At 37.7% G+C, this 16,825-nt stretch overlaps 1 protein-coding gene across 1 annotated transcript in view; it reads right to left on the reverse strand.

Annotated features, from left to right (window-relative positions):
- Positions 1-332: 332 nt before the first annotated feature.
- Positions 333-16,825, reverse strand: part of LOC134471118 (glycine N-phenylacetyltransferase-like) — a 33,556-nt gene continuing 17,063 nt past the window's right edge. Inside the window, exons 3-5 of the mRNA XM_063229088.1 lie at positions 6,169-6,315; positions 5,285-5,449; positions 333-771 (exon numbers count right to left, since the gene is read on the reverse strand). Of these exons, the coding sequence (XP_063085158.1) occupies positions 333-771; positions 5,285-5,449; positions 6,169-6,315 (751 nt within the window). The remainder of the gene's footprint in view (positions 772-5,284; positions 5,450-6,168; positions 6,316-16,825) is intronic.

Here is a 16,825-nt window from a genome sequence, read left to right on the forward strand (position 1 = left end):
TTATATGCTACTCAAGGATGAAAAGACACCACATCTTGACAATAAGATATATGAGTCAGGAGGTCCTGGAAAAGAATTGAGGCAGCCCCTAGGAGACTAATGGAGGCAATAGGATCCAGAAATACAGAACATGGGACACAGACTTTGGCCACTTCAGAAAACTTTGGTGACTTCAGAAAGGTGCAGCCAGTGCCAGGAATCCTTGGCCAGGAAAGTAATGTGGCTTCAAGAACAAAACATCCCATGGAACATTGGCAGTGTTTCCATAGAGCTAAAACAATACCCACCCTTCCCTGCTGCTTGTGACTTATTCCATGCCTACTCAAGCCACATCACAGCCCTCCAACACTTTCTTGTGTTGAGAGACAGCTGCTCAGAGGCATGCAGTTCCACTGGTTCCAGTCACAGGGCACAGTGACATAATTCAGCTTGAGACTTATTTTGTGTACAGCTTTGTTGTCTTTGGCAGTATGGCAATACAAGGGGAAGCCATTTTCTAGAGTCTGAATCTGGATGTGTGAAAGATAAGATCCAAGGCCCAAGCCATGGTACTCGGGCACAGTGGCTCCCACTCGCAGCTCTCCGGTATAGTCCATCAGGACCCAGGTCACAGGAGTCTTCTCAGGCCCCAGCAGACAGAAGGTGGGGAAGGTCCGGATACAGCGCTCGATGAATCTCTGGCTCCTCTCATTACCACCAAAACCCCAGAACTTATTCACTAAGGCAGCGTGTGCTACATCCAGCAATGAGAGTTTAAACATCTCTTGATTGCTGCTGAGAAAAAGGAAAAAGAACAGAATATAATATCAAAATCATTGTTTCCCCCAGGAAGCAAATTGAGAACAAGTAGGAATACAGGTAATGAGAAAAACTCAGCAATCATAATCTCAATAACTTTGTGCTTTTGGACAGGTAGCTTATATCTCTCTACCTCCATTTCTTGTGGTCTAAAATAAGGATAATAATTGCCTTTCTGTGAAGGGACAGAAAAAATAAGATCTGTTGCATACAGGCATACCAAGCACCCAGACTCACACATACAAGAAAAACTCCATTAAAACTAAGTATTATTATCACAGTAGATTTGTGGTATAATTCCAAGTCGGAGTATGAGATGCCCTCTACCTTGACTTTGTTGCTTAGGATTGATCTATCTTGTCTTTGACAAAAGTTTCAAAAACTCTCAGTAAAACAAAGCCTCTTTAATAAATGGTGCCAGAAAAACTGGATTCCCTCATGCCAAACATGAAAACTAGACCATATTTCTCTCCATTCACTAAATGAAATCAAAATGTATCAAAGATGTAAGAAGCAAATAAAAACACTAAACTGTTGGAAGGGACAATAGGTAGGTCTCGTAAAGAAAGAGGTGGAGGCAAACATTTCATAAACAAAAGCCTGCCCACATGGAAAATAATATAAATTATGGGCAACAGAGATCTCGTCCTGTCCTAAAGCTTTGGCACAGCAAAAGAAATCATCAAGAGAGTGAAAAGACAGCCCATGGAAAGGGAAAGTACCCTAGCCAATTGTCCCTCAGACAAGGGACTGATATCTAAAACACATACAGAATTAAAAAATATTATATCTTCAAATTTAAAGATGCTATCCAAAAATGGGCATCTGAGTTAAATACACATTTTTCAGAGGATGAAATAAATAGCAAATAAATATATGAAAACATGTTCAAGATCATGGGCCATTCTAGACATGTAAATTAATCAACACTGTGATTCCATCTCACCCCAGAAAGAATGGCTATTATAGAAACATCAAGCAATAACAAATGCTGGAGGCACTGGGGCTGTGGGGAAAAAGGAACTCTTCTGCACCCTTGGTGGGTGTGTAGACAGGTGCAAACACTGTGGAAATCAGTGTGAACATGCCTTAAAATAGTAGAATTAGAGACCCCATTCGAACCATCTCTTCCCATTGTATCTTCAGAAGAATTGAAAACATCATACCACAGTGATATATGTGCACCCATGACTATAGCAGTACAGTTTGTAATCTTGGAAACAAACCAAATGCCCGTAAACAGAAAAATGACTTTAAAAAAGCTATGGTTACAGCACCCAGAGCACAGTGAACCAAAAGCACAAAACAATTTCCATATCCATAGCTAAAGAACCAATGAGAGGACCTGCTGCTGTTATGGTCCACAGGCCCTGTCTACCAGGTGGAACATGAACCTCAGAGGAGGCTGATTGGTGCAGAAGAGCATGGAGCAATGCAATGTGACCAGTGAGGTCCAGTGGAAGTTACAGCTACTGAGGAAGAAAGTGACATGAGGACTCACAGCCTAGGGCAGAACAGGAAGAAAGAGATTAAGTGGCTGCTTCTCTTCTCCTATCATCTAGTTTTCCTGTAGTGTGTCTCATTAGCTGAAGCTCAGAAGACATTGCAAATAACACTGGGAAGCATAGTGGAGTAATTAAAAAATGCTGGATTTATAGGTATGTGCCACCACGTCCCACTTTTTTAACCCATGCCCAAGCAGCAGGTCATGGCAAAGTATGTAGCAAAGTAAATTTGTTCATGCCATGGCAACTAGGAAGCAAAGAGAGAAAGAGAGGAAAAGGAGGGGCTGGTGTTCCCATATCCCCACCCCCAAGAACCTAATCTTCTCCAACTACAACCCATCACCTAAAAGTTGTTACTTTCCCAAAAGGAAGCCTTCAGCAAAACAGCCTTTGAAAGATGCTTCAGATTCAAACCCAAACATCATGTCTTCCTTCTATCCAGTTAGAACTTTGGCTTAGCTACAGAGGCAGAATAAGAATCTGTGGACCTTTCTGGACATAAGTAAATAATCCATGCTCTCCAAACCAGATTCTTGGCGATCTACAGATATTTTTAAAAGCCCCTTTTATTGGTATATAGAGTCTGCCCTTTCATTCATTTGGAAGATATTGGATGTCATGAAAATTTTTGTAAATGGAAGCATCTCTGAAAAATTTTAATATAGCATCTTTATTACACTGTCTCCATTAGCATCAAGAATCCATATGCCACAAATAAACTAAATATGCTGGCTTAGTACATATTAGGTCTAACAGAACAAGAAGACTTGGGTCAATTGACTTTTATTGAATAAAGAATGAATAGCACTGAGAGCAGCAAAGCCACATCCTGCCACTTATACCGTCGAAGCCCTGCTTCCTCCAGTGCAAATCCCTTATTGAAATGTAAAAGTGCTTTCTAAATCTCAGTATTATAATCATATAAGGTATGAAAATCATTAAGTTCCTTGTTTCCCTAATTTTTAAAATTATGGTACATGGACCAGCTCCTTAAGTATTGCTGGTGTATGGAACTGTGCCAATATCCCAGCTAAAGAAATTCATTTCTGTCATCCACAGCACAATTACTACTCTTATTACTGACTAAATACAACATATTCATTCCACGTTACTGCTAGGCAGTTTGAAATTTCTTGCTCTTTTCTTGTTTGTTTCCTTGTAACCTTTAAAGCAGTTAATATTTTTAACCCAATTTTATGGAATTCTAAAGGGCAAATTATGTCTAATTTTTTCAGCCTTCCAGAAACAAACAAACAAAAAAAGTATGTTTTTTTTTAATCCAATGCAATATTACTCTTCCACAAAGAAGGATAAATCTGAGCCATTTGTAAGTAAATGGATGCAACATGAGACCATATTGAAGTGAATTGAATCAGTCACACATGTATAAATATCCCATTTTTTCTCCAACATAGGACAATGAAATAATAATTAATGACCAAAGTATAGAATAGGCACTGTGAAATAGGAAGAAATGTTTCAAAATAAAAGGGAACCTGGCAGAGGAGGGGATGGAAAAGAAAAGAAAAAATGAGAAAAGAATGATAAAATAAAGCTTCATAGAGAAGGAGTGGAAGAAGGGCTGAAGGGAAGGAAAAACAAATAGGAATCAAGACACAAACACACAGGTAGGAAATCTTTAGCTTGATGTGATCATTCCGTATATCTAAGATATAGCAATCAAATTAATTTTATAGATGAATCACAGCAACTTGTTTCATGAGATTACAAGGTGAAATTGGCTAAGCTTCAGATATTTTTCAGTTTGGCTGTGAAGCTGCTTAGAAGTAAGGCAGAAGATATCAGCCCCATTGTACAGATGAGAACAGTATCTCAAAAGAACATGAGTCAGAACAACAAGGCAAAGCCAGTGAGCAGCAAAGCCAGCCGTTGGAATCATGAAGATTAGCATCCACGGGTCCTCAGCCATTGTGCTGCATACAGGGGGAGTCTGAAGTCGAAAGTCAATGCTTTGGAGCCCAGGCAGCACCTGTAATAGAATACCAAGAAGTAAGGGTTCCCACCATGCTGTCATTGTCTTCCAGGGGCTCCACGGGAACCCTCTGCCTGGCTTTTCATTTTCAAACCACAGTTATGCCATTCATCAGCTATGGGGTACCAGTCCCTTCATCTTCAGAACCTGCCATGGCAGGACTTGGAACGTCTTCTACCTGGATGGTCTCATGGACAGAACCAGGGGTGCTAATGGGGCTCTAAGTGACTCTGCTCCTCCGGTCTGTGCAGTGACACATTTCACTAAGTGAACGAAGGTCTCCTGTTGCTCTGATGCACAAGCATTCAGCATCTGCAAGGCAAACACACACATCATTTTTCAGCTCTATCCCTTCCTACACTTGAACAAAATGAGAGAGGACACCTGCAGCATTTAAATCCCACACCTTTCAATGTGGGTGACCAGACAGAAGGAACAAGCACTAGGAGTAAGTGAAAGTTTGAGGGAAGGTGCTCAGGATGGGAGGTGACCCTACCCTAGTCGCCAGCACACACTCCACTTTCCTTACTTTGGATTTGCAAAAGTTGTTTCCATTATTTTCTTTGTTGGAGAACTTATTCTCTGTGCCTATGCCTAGAGAAACTTTAGGATACTCGTGAGGCTCATAAAAAGGAAGAAATGCATGAAGATAACAGGAAAGGGCTCTGTAGGCAGGCAAACAGTAAGCACAGTTCCCACATCCCTGTGTGAGTCAGCATGTGGGACTGAGTGGCAGAGGAAAGTCCAGAGATGCTGCTGGGAAGCTGCAGGTCATGCTGCACCTGGAGAAGGAATTCGGTTTCATTCAAAGTGCTGAGAGGCCTTGATGGCTCCCAACAGGTGAAGCACAGAACCCAAATGGTGCTCTGGAAGTCCACCCTAGAAATCACTTGTAAGTCAGCAGAAAAGACTGTGGCCCATGAAGCTGGTAAACCACTTTCATTAAAGATGTCAGCATGCTGGGAAAAGCTTCTACAGTCAAACTCACACAATCCTGGGACTCTCAGATTTTAAATGCTGTGTACCCAACAGGGAAGGCACCAGTTTCTTTACTGTCATTGGCATCATATAAAGGATGCACTGTGTTTTCTTGACCTTGACCAATTTAGCAGCCGCAACACTTTGTATCACCTCATTCAAGCTTGACTGTGCACTTAGAGGGGCAGAAGCAAGGATAATCAAATGAAGCATGCTTTAGTAGAAGAGAATCTGGCTCCTATCATTGCCACTTACTAGGAGTGTGTTCAGGTCACTCTCTGAGCATGCTTTCTCTTATGTAAAATAAACAATCCTAAAAAATCTTTCAGTTACTGTGCAAAGGAAGAGTGATATTGAAAATTTAGCTTTGTACATATCTATTAAGGCACTCGTCAAATACGACTTCATTTTTTTCTTTCTACAGACACTATGTTGTAGGGTTTGCATTTTTACTATCCTCATTTTTACAAATGAAGACACAGAAGAACAGTTAAGTTGCTTGGTTACAAGTGCTTACAAAGAGGCTGAACCAGGAAGCAGCTTTTGGTGTTACTAGGGAGAGCAGGATCATAGCCCCAGCAGCTGGACTTCATGGCCCTAAGGAGTCCTGTGGAGCAAGGAGTTGCTGTTACTACTCCACGAATGAGAGGCCTAAGGGAGAGCTCTGTTCTCACATCCAGGGAGCCTGAGGGCCCATGTGAATTTCATGAATCCTCAGCTAAGGAGAAAGTCCCTTATCCAGAGTTCCTGGCATCTGAACCCTACCTGCAGCATTTAAATCCCACACCTTTCAGTGTGGGTGACCAAATAGAAGGACCAAGCACTAGGAGGAAGTGAAAGTTTGAGGGAAGGTGATCAGGATGGGAGGTGACCCTACCCTAGTCTCCAGCACACACCCCACTTTCCTTACTTTGGATCTGCAAATGTTGTTTCCAGTTGATATCATCTGGTTTATCAAGGAATTCTTGACAGTTCTTGGGCTCCTTAGAAAAGATTTGGTAGGTTTTGGGGTAGTGGTCAAGGTCATCGTTCATCTCCTGTGTGGTTTGGCAACATGGTGTTAATCAAACCAGTTATACCCAGACATTTCAATATTTGTTACCTAGCTTTTATGATTGTAGTATTTTCCAAAGTGAAATATGTCTGTTTCACATATTTTTATTTATACTAAATCATTTATGTCAAAAAACCCAATGTGAACTACTCTATTTCCTTTATGTTTTAAAAAATCTTGTCTGGCCAATTATTTATGTGTTGCATTACAATTTAATGTGAAAAAAATGTGCACTGGCTTAAGTAGAATTCCTCCATGATTTTCTATTCTTCCAGAGAAACAAAAAACATAATATTGTCCAGGGAAATCTTTAAATGCAAGATTAATACTATTCTGTTTCAAGGAGTTTCAAAACAAATTATTTTGTGGTGAAATATGACAGTATTGAAACTGATGCAGAAGACTTGGTAGTATTAGAACTTCTATTCCACATCAGAAACAGTTGTCATATTAGGAAAACAGAATGAATACAAATAAACAACCTCATATTACACATCAAACACCTACACAAAGAAAAGCAAGTCAAGACCAAGGTCAAAAGAAGAGAGGAAATTATAAAAATCAGAGCAGAAATTAATGCAATAGAGACTAAGAAACAATCCAAAGAATCAGTGAATCAAAGATTTGATTCTTTGAAAGAATAAATATAGTTGTTAAGCCCCAGCCAACCTTATTTTAAAAAGGGAAGAAAAAGCTCAAATTCATGCAATAAGAAATGAATAAGGTTAAATCACTACAGAATCTGTAGAAATACAGAAGATCATCAACACTTTTTGAAAACCTCTACTCTCAAAGGTTTGATAACACAGAAGAAACAGAGATTCCTAGAAACATGTGAAGTCACAAAGCTAGGTCAAGAAGATGTAAAACTGCTGAGCAGCCCAATCTCTATTAATGAAATTGAAAATGTAATTAAGTCCCTACCTATAAAGCAGAGCCCAGGCCCAAATGGATTCACTGCAGCATTCTACAAAAGTGCCAAGAAGAGTTTGAAATGCAACATTCCTCAAACTCTTCAGTGAAATTGAAAGGGAAGCAATCCTTCCTAAGTCATTCCTGGACAAATATTGCTCTAGACCCAGAACCTGAGAAAGACCCAACTAATAAAGAGAACTAGAGACAAATCTCCCTATCGAACACAGATGCAAAAATCCTCAATAAAATATTGGCAAATAGGATGCAGAAAAATCACCAAGAAGATTATACACCATGACCAACTGGGATTCATCCCAGGCATACAAGAATGGTTTAACATACATTAATCAATAAATGGAACCCAACATATCAATAAAACCAAAAGTAAGAATCACATGACTATTTTCATAGATGCAGAAAAGCTTTTGATAATGTCAAACATTCATTTATGATAAGAACCTTACAGAAAATTGGAATAGATGCTCTTTACCTTAATATAATAAAGGCCCCCAAGAAAAACGAACAACCAGTACCATACTAAATGGCCAAAATTTGAAGGCCTTTACTTTAAAATCAAGCACAACACAAGGATTTCCCTTATCACCACTCCTATTTAATATAGTACGGGTAATACTGGCCAAAGCAATGGGACAAGAGAGACAAATAAATATGGTAAAGATATGAAAAGAAGAATCTAAATTATCATTATTTGTAAATGACACGATACTCTACATAGAAGACCCCCTAAACTCCATTGAAAGACTCTTAGATATAATAAATAAGTTCAGCAATGTAGTTGAAGACAAAATCCATACTCAAAAATCAGTAACATTCCTACACACTAACAACAAGGTCACAGTGAGACAAATAAGAGAAACCACACCTTTCACACTAGTAACCAAAAAAATGAACTATTTAGGAAATACTCTAATGAAAGAAGTGAAAGACCTTTACAAGGAGAATTATGATACACTGAAAGAGAAATTGAAGACCATCTCACAAAGTGGAAAGACATCCTTGCTCATGGATAGGAAGAATAAATACTGTGAAAATGGCCATTCTCCCAAAACTGTTATATAGATTCAATGCAATCCTGATGAAAATACCAACAACATACATCAGATATCTAGAGAAATCACTGCTAAAATTCATCTGGAACATGAAGAAACGTAGAATAGCAAATACAGTTCTAAACAACAAAGGCAAGGCAGGAAGCATCACAATCCCTGACTTGAAGTTATACTACAAAGCAACTGTAGTAAAATCAAAATGATACTTGAATCAAAACAGAGCTGAAGATCAGTTATATAGATAAGATGATACAACTAAAACTGCATACAATTCAGCCACTTTATCTTTGATAAAAACTTAAAATCATTGAGTGGAAGAAAGATAGTCTTTTCAATAAATGGTGCTGCAAAAACTGGTTCCACCTATGCTGAAAAGTAAAAGTAGAACCATGCGTATTATTGTGAACTAAACTAAGTCTAAATGGATCAAAGTTCTAAATATTAAAACAGAAACACTAAATCTGTTGGAAGACAAAGTAGGTTGAAATCTTGAAGACATAGGGGCAAGTAGAGAATTCATGAACAAGAACCAAACTGCATGAAAAATACTTCCCAGAATAAATAACTGGAATCATGTCCTTTTGAACAGTTTTGCATGTTAAAAGAAATCTCCTGCATAGTGTAAAGGGAACCCACAAATTGGGGGAAAATGGTCTGGGGACCATTAGTGAATGTTCCCTCAGACAAAGGACCTCTAGCCAGAACATATAGATAATTAAATATCTGATCCCCAAGATTCAAATACCTATTGCAAAAATGGGCATCTGAGATAAATATACAGTTCACAGAGGAAGAAATACAAATGTTAAATAAATACATGGAAAAATGTTCACCACCATTGGTCATTAGAGAAATGCAAATTAAAACCACACTGAGATTCCATTTCACTCCAGAAAGGATGTCCAGGACCAAGAAAACTAGCAACAACAAATGCTGAAGAGGCTGTGGCAAAAAGCAACTCCTCTGCCCTGTTGGTGGAAATGTAGACTGGTGCAGCCACTGTGGAAGTCAGTCTGGAGATGTCTCAAAACCTAGGATTGGCAGTCCCATTTGTTCCAGCTATTCCACTTCTAAGCATATTCTGAGAAGAACTGAAAGCATCATACCACGGTGATATATGTGCACCCATGTTTGTAGCAGCACAATGTATAATAGCCACATCTTGGAAACAACCTAAGTGTCCATCAACATGAATGGATAAAAAAGTTGTGGTATTTCTATACAATGGAGTACTACTCAGCTATAAAGAATGATCACATTGAGATATTTATAAATAAATGTGTGCAGCTTGAGATAATACTCATAAGTGAAAGAAATCCAACCCACATTTATAAATGCCAAATAGCTTCCCTAGTATAAGAAATGGTAAGAATATGTAAAAGTATGTGATAATCTCGATTCCCCATTTTATTGCTTTAAGCCTTATTATATTTTCATTCATTAACTGGAATTATTTTATTCTGGGTTGTTTGATTTTATTATCTGTGATGCTATTAGCAGCTGTTTTGAAGAAAAGAAGACATCATAATAGCTAGTGCTGATTTAATATCATCTTGTTTTGACATCCCATCAAGCTTTTGTTCTTCTGTCTCCATGGGTCTTAACATGCATATTAATAGATTTTCTTATTTGTGATAGTACAAACAAAACTTTTATAGACAAGTAGATAATATAGAAACCATTGTTCATTTTCTTTTAGTTGGCTCTATATACCCTGTAATACTGTCATTCTCTTGAATGGTTTTACATTGTCTTGATATGTTTGATGCAGCAGTGTATGAAGTTATACTCACATATTCCAAGGAAAGAGACACCATGGTAACTACTGTTATTTCAGGATATCTTGTGTTGATACACTATGTTGCTTAAGTTGTTATGTTCTGACCTGAGCTGTTGTGTTGTTATTTCCTCTTTTATCTCAATCTCCTTTTTTATTTTTTATTTATTTCTATTTGTATTTCTTTAGTTAAGAGAAAAACGAACTTAAAAGTAGCAGGATATATTATAGTAACCACTTTGACATCTTATTAAAATGATTTGAAGCCCTGTATTTCTCTCATCATCTTGTTTTGACTGATTTTACTCTATTCTGTTTTGCTTGATAGTATCAAGTTTGAGGGTATAGGCAACTACTTTGAAGACAATAAGATTCACTATGATGCCCATTCAGGTTTGACTATTATATTCTTTTGAGGTACAATAATGTCTCCATTGTTTCAGTTTTATTGGTTTTGTTCTGTACAGTTTTGTTCAATTTTATTATAAATGATGATATAGGCAATTCTTTTTAAGATAGCAAGAGGCATTATGATAACCTTTGTTGATCACCTTGAATTCTGTTTTTACATCATGTACTATGTCCATCCTTTTGATTTGAATGACTCTGTTTTGTTATGTCACATTTGGTTTTATTCTTTTCAAAAACAGTTATAAGAAATGTGCGAGTAGTACAACCCAATATGTGTAATTGTTATTGTAAAAAGGAAAGGAAAAGAAATTGCCCTAAAGTATATAACTGCATGTATATTTAAGTGTACAAGATAGATAACCATATTACTGAGGTTTTTTTGATCATTGAACAGAACTGTTTGTAATGTCACTGTTTGTCCTCTTTGTATGCTTTAATTTAGTAACTTGAACAACTATATCTAAGATGAATATATGTAATCTATTAAGTAGTGATTTTTTACCTTTCAGATTCTATATTTCTTGTACACTTTTTCTGGTTTTTTTTCTCTTTAAATAAAATTTAAAAAAATAAAATATGATTTTCATTTTTTTGATTTTTTAAAATTAATGTAAATTTCTGTATTTGTTCTTCTGTGTTGTTTTATAGCTTTTAATAAATAATGATATGTATACAGTGTATGACACGATGTCACGAGGGACATACAGAGTTACTGAGCAGGTTGCTGCAAAACATTGACTGCTACTGTGCAGAAAATTTAAAGATCAATCACTTTGCCTTATTACCCTACTTGCTCTTGTATGAAAAACAGCTGGAACACAAAATTTAGTATCAAATTCAGGAAAATGTTGCTACCTATATTCTTCATATTGTACACTAGTTATTTAGACTGCTTCAAACTTGATAGGTGCTACTTTAATTCCTTTAACCTACCTCTTTCCACCCTCCCCCTAAATAGCCACTCTTTTGTCCTCTACTTTTGTCCTCTACCTATATATTTCAATTTTTAATAACTGATGTTAGATGGTGCAAAATTTAACTTTCGACTTTCTGTGTTTCACTTATTTCTCTTAGCATAATTATATACCTTACAACTTGCGTGCAACAATAGCCTATATATTTCAACCAAGTTAATATTCGATTACGGGGCTACTTGACTACTTCAAATATTTCAACGCTTGAGTTCTTTGATGTCTTCTTAGTTTGATTTTTATTTTTCATTAGAGTATTTTTGAAATACGTGATGATCACATTCTATGACCATCCCACTGAAGCTAGTTAAAATTTGGCTTGGTTATTATTTAGTACTTGGATTGGCTACATACATACAGTAAACATCTACTAAAAGCAACAATTATATTTTTACCCACAACAGACAAAATTTCAACAACAATAATATGCAGCTAACTATCTAAGGGTTAACCAAGTTATTAAACTTACCATATTGGTAAGATAGATGGGTGGTAAAATGGAGAATGCAAGATGAGAGTTTGAAAACTTCAGGAATAAAGATGAGAAGGAGAAGAAAAAGGTGAGGAAAAGGATCCTACTAAGACTTTAAAAGATAATAAGAGAATTAGCTCAAAGTGTTGGAAAAGAACAAACAACCAAAAGAAGATAAAGGAAAAAAAGAGTGAACCTGAGGAAATAAAGACCAGAATGTTAAAAGGAAAATGTTAGAAAGAAAAAGAAGCAAAGAAAAAAAGAGAAAGAAAAATTCCATAACCCCCCCCCTCCAAAAAAAACTGGTAAAGACGGGACAGCAAAAATAATGAGTCCAAAAATGGGATAAAGGTGCTTTGAGTGAATGGTTTCACTTCGTGACCCACAATTTTGGAATCCAGCAGGTCACAGTTTTCTTCACCTACCTTTATGCTCTGTTGGTTTATAAGGTGCCCCTCCTCCAGATGCCTCTCTGTCCATTGACTCCAGGTTGTATCAACTGTCCAAGCCAAGGCATACAGTTTCTTATCTTGGTAGATGGAAGGCAATCAGACCTCTAACCTGTACTGCATAGTATCCAGCAGGGAGAGGTTAAAAAAAACGGCTAGAGGCAATACCAGTGCTTTCAGAGCCAGCCATTTCTGAAGATAAGGTAAGCTGGCTTCTCAGCATGAACAGCAGGGCCCATTTCCTGTTCAGCTTGAGTTTAAACTTTTCAGGGATAAATGTCTAGCCCATTCTCTATGGACAGCTATCTTCTGTGGCTGTTGCTCTCAGGCACTGTGGGAGGGGGTGGCCCCAGGGACCCAGAAGTGACGGTGTTTTGGCTTTTTTCTGAATCTCACTCTTCATTTCTCAAGCCCTTCCTTAAATGGGACTTGATCAAACACTCACTGACAGCAGAAGCCTCTCCAGCAGTGGCCTGCTATGCTGCTTTCAAAGATCCCAAGCACTGTGGGCTCCTCTCTCCTCTGGCCGGTGTCACTGCCCTAAGTGTAGCGTTTCTCCGTGCAGGTGCAGGTCCTTGTAGCTTACTTTGTGTCTGTGAAAAAGAGTTCTTTCTGAAACCAAGGCAAGCTTCCAGATTGGTTCCTTCTTTTCTCTGCATTGTGAGTCATTTTTCCAACTTTTCTGTACCTTCTTCTTTTTCCCCTAGATCCTTCTTAATTCTCAGTAATCCAGTTGTTTATTTCTCTTGATTTGATTGTTGTTTCCTGGGCTCATGATTCTGAGTCTCAGAGATGCTGTGTTTCACTGCTCATTGCTACACTGCTCTTTTGATTCCTCACCTATGTGGATTTTTACCTTTTGTTTGCTTATGTGCTTATATTTTGTATTTAGAGTCAGCTAGTCACTTTAATAAAAGTATGCAACTGAAAATGTATTCAAAGTACTCATACCTCCTTTTGCTTGAATATCTATCTAAAGATTCTTAACCATCTTTCTATACTTTAGGCCTTAATCTTCCCTGCTTGTAATGTGTCCCGTGCTCTTGTCATTCTGTCAAAACCCACTTAATTTCAAAATTTAATTCAACTGAAATATCCCCCTGGAAAGCACTTTAATCCTCTCTCTTGCTTGCTGAAATCTCTATTATTAATCATGTCTTGACCAATCACATTTCCATATCTTACAGTCTTTAAATAACAAAAAGTCCTATAAAGAGAAGTTTGACTGACAGTGCAGAACACAGCAGCTTCACTGAACAAGAAGTGCGGTGGCGTAAGGAAATATAGTGCACACCAAAGAAACTTGACTGATCTCCACTCTATTGCACTCCAGCCACTGCCTCTGTCACCTCCGGGCCACCAGCAAGACCTCTTGCTGTGGGCCTGGGAGTGAATTGGTACACATTGGCTGCCCCTACCCCTGCCCCTGCTGCTGCTGCTGAGTACCCAGAGGGGAAGTGACACAATGTGTGCCACCACTGCCACTGCTGCTGTGCTCCAGCCACTGCCACCTGGAAGGTAGATGTCACAATGTAATATGGCACAGGCCACAGCACTTAAATGATATAGAGGGGAGGGGCCAGCATATGTTGTCCCTGTCTGAAACTCACTAGCACTAGGCAAAGCGAAGGGTCAGCTAGCCATCACACTTCAGAAGAATTGTAACAAACAAAGAAAGAAACTAAGGCCTCCTGGAAGAACAAAAAAGATGAGCAGAGGAAGCAACAACAAAAAGTCCCAGGTTCCAACCCTGAGAACATGGTCCTGGGACAGGTAAACACAAAGGAGAATGGGAACAGCAAACATGCAATATCTGACACAGTACCAGTGGACATAAACAAATATATTCTGTAATCATAGGCGAGTTCAAAAATGAAATATTTAGTCAAATAAAGGTATAAGAAGATTAATAAAAGAGATCCTAAGCACCCCTAAAGCAGACACAAATGGAAAAAGGGAGGGACTCAAACAAAGGAGAGAACCATTTGATGAAGAATGTAAAAAAGTACAGAATACATGAGGCAGATCCGAAGAGATCATGAAGAAAGTAAAAACTCTATGGAAAGATGGCAAATCAACTTGAAATAAACTAAGGATAGATTATCCAAACTGGAGGACAGTTTTGCAATGTGGGAGTATTAAAGGGAAAACTTTTCAAAAATAACAAGGAAACAAGCAGTAACAGTACAAAGGCTAGAAGATGACAAAAGGATCTATAACTTGAGAATAAAGGATATGAAGGAAGAAGCTGGGGTACAAACAAAGTAACTACACAGGTTATTAACAGAAATAATTAAGGAAAATTTCACAAACATAGGAAAAGGAAATGATACACTAATAAATGAAGCATACAGAAGTACAGCCACCTATAGACAAAACAGAGTTATACCCAGGCATAAAATAATCGTGATCCCAGAAATTCAATATAAGAACAGAATATTAAAATCTGTTAGAGACAAGAAACAGATAATCTATAAAGGAAGGCCTATCAGAATAACGGCCGAGTTCTCGACACAAACCATCAAGTCAAGAAGAGCGTGGAGTGAAATATTCCAAGCCCTGAAAGAAAATAATCTCCATCTCAGATTGATATACCCTGCTAAACTGTCTCTAGAAATTAATGGATAAATAAGATACTTCCAAGACAAAGAGGAAATTGGGAAATTTGCAACCACCAACCCATCACTACAGAGAATACTGCAGGGCATTCTAGAGAGAGAGAGAAAAGTACTAGGATTCCAAGAGTGGCAGAGAAGCCTCAATAAATGAAGCAGAAAACAGAATGAAGTAAACGAGCAGACAACTGATGGCAAAAAAAGAGCATAACAGAAATGAGGCAAAGAAGATTTTATTCAAAACAGAAATGATTGATAGTATCAAGTCTGAGAGTATAGGCAACTACACTGAAGATGACAAGACTCTATGATACACATTCTGGTTTGATAACTGCCAGTTTTTGAAGTTCTATACTATATGCAAAGTTGTATTTTATTAATACTGTCAGGTACTGATATATTCAATTATCCTATGTCTGATGGTATAGCCAATTATGTTGGACATAACAAGAGACAGCACAGGAACCATGGTAGAACTCTTTGTATAGTCTTCTTGTATGTTTTGTTCATTTCCTGTGTTTAAAGGTATATGTTTTCTTCTGCCTTGCTTTGTTTTTTTTCTCCCTCTAATATAGAAAGGATAGAAATACATGTTAAGATTCATGCATGTGCAAGTCTATAAACAGTTTATGAGAAATGGTTTTATAATACATGATGAAATGAACAGATACTTTGAAGAAACAGAGCCACTAACATACCCAGTGCTGATCCTGGAGTGTCATAAGTGAAACCCATCAATAGTATTATTCTTTGTTTGGAGTGATATTAGCCTGTTTGTGTTTATTCAATCTCAACATAATTGAAGACATGGATAGCTGCATGTATGTTTAAGAGTATTGAATTGATAACCATATTTCTAAGTTTTTGTTGGATAGTTGAACAGAACTGGGTGCAACCTCAGGTAGTCTCTTCAATAAATGGTGCCAGAAAAACTAGCTCTCTGTATGCCGAAAACTAAAACTAGACCCATGCCTATTACTGTGTACTAAACTAAGTGTAAATGGATCAAAGATCTGAATATTAAAGCAGAAATACTAAATCGGTTGGAAGACAAAGTAGGTTGAAATCTTGAAGACATAGGGTCAAGTAGAGGATTCAGAATAAGAACCAAATTGCATGAAAAATGTTTCCAAGAATAAATAACTGGAATCATGTCCTTTTAAAGAGTTTTGCATGTTGAAAGAAATCTCCTGCATAGTGAAAAGAGAACCCACAAATTGGGGAAAAATGGTCTGGGGACCATTAGTGAATATTCCCTCAGAAAAAAGGATTTATTCAAGAACATATAGACAATTAAAAAATCAGATCCCCAAATTCAAAGACCCATTGCAAAAATGGGCATCTGAGATAAATATATAGTTCACAGATGAAGAAATACAAATGGTAAATAAATACATAGAAAAATGTTCATCATCATTGGTCATTAGAGAAAAGCAAATTAAAACCACACTGAGATTTCATCTCACTCCAGAAAGGATGTCCAGGACCAAGAAAACTCCCAGCAACAATTGCTTAACAGGCTGTGGCAAAAAGCAGCTCCTCTGCACTGTTGGTGGGAGTGTAGACTGCGCATCCATTGTGGAAGTCTCTCTGGAGATGTCTCAAAAAGCTGGGATTGGAAGTCCCATTTGTTCCAGCTATTCCACTTCTAAGCATATTCTGAGAAGAACTGAAAGCATTATACCACAGTGATATATGTGCACCCATGTTTGTAGCAGCATAACATGTAATAGTTACATCTTGGAAACAACCTAAGTGTCCATCAACTGAGAAATGGATAAAAAGTTGTGGTATTTTTATACAACGGAGTACTACTC

The sequence above is a fragment of the Cavia porcellus genome, unplaced genomic scaffold, assembly GCF_034190915.1.
Source record: "Cavia porcellus strain 051 isolate PalLab524CR breed Dunkin Hartley unplaced genomic scaffold, mCavPor4.1 scaffold_17, whole genome shotgun sequence".
In the NCBI taxonomy this organism is placed as follows: Eukaryota; Metazoa; Chordata; class Mammalia; order Rodentia; family Caviidae; genus Cavia; species Cavia porcellus.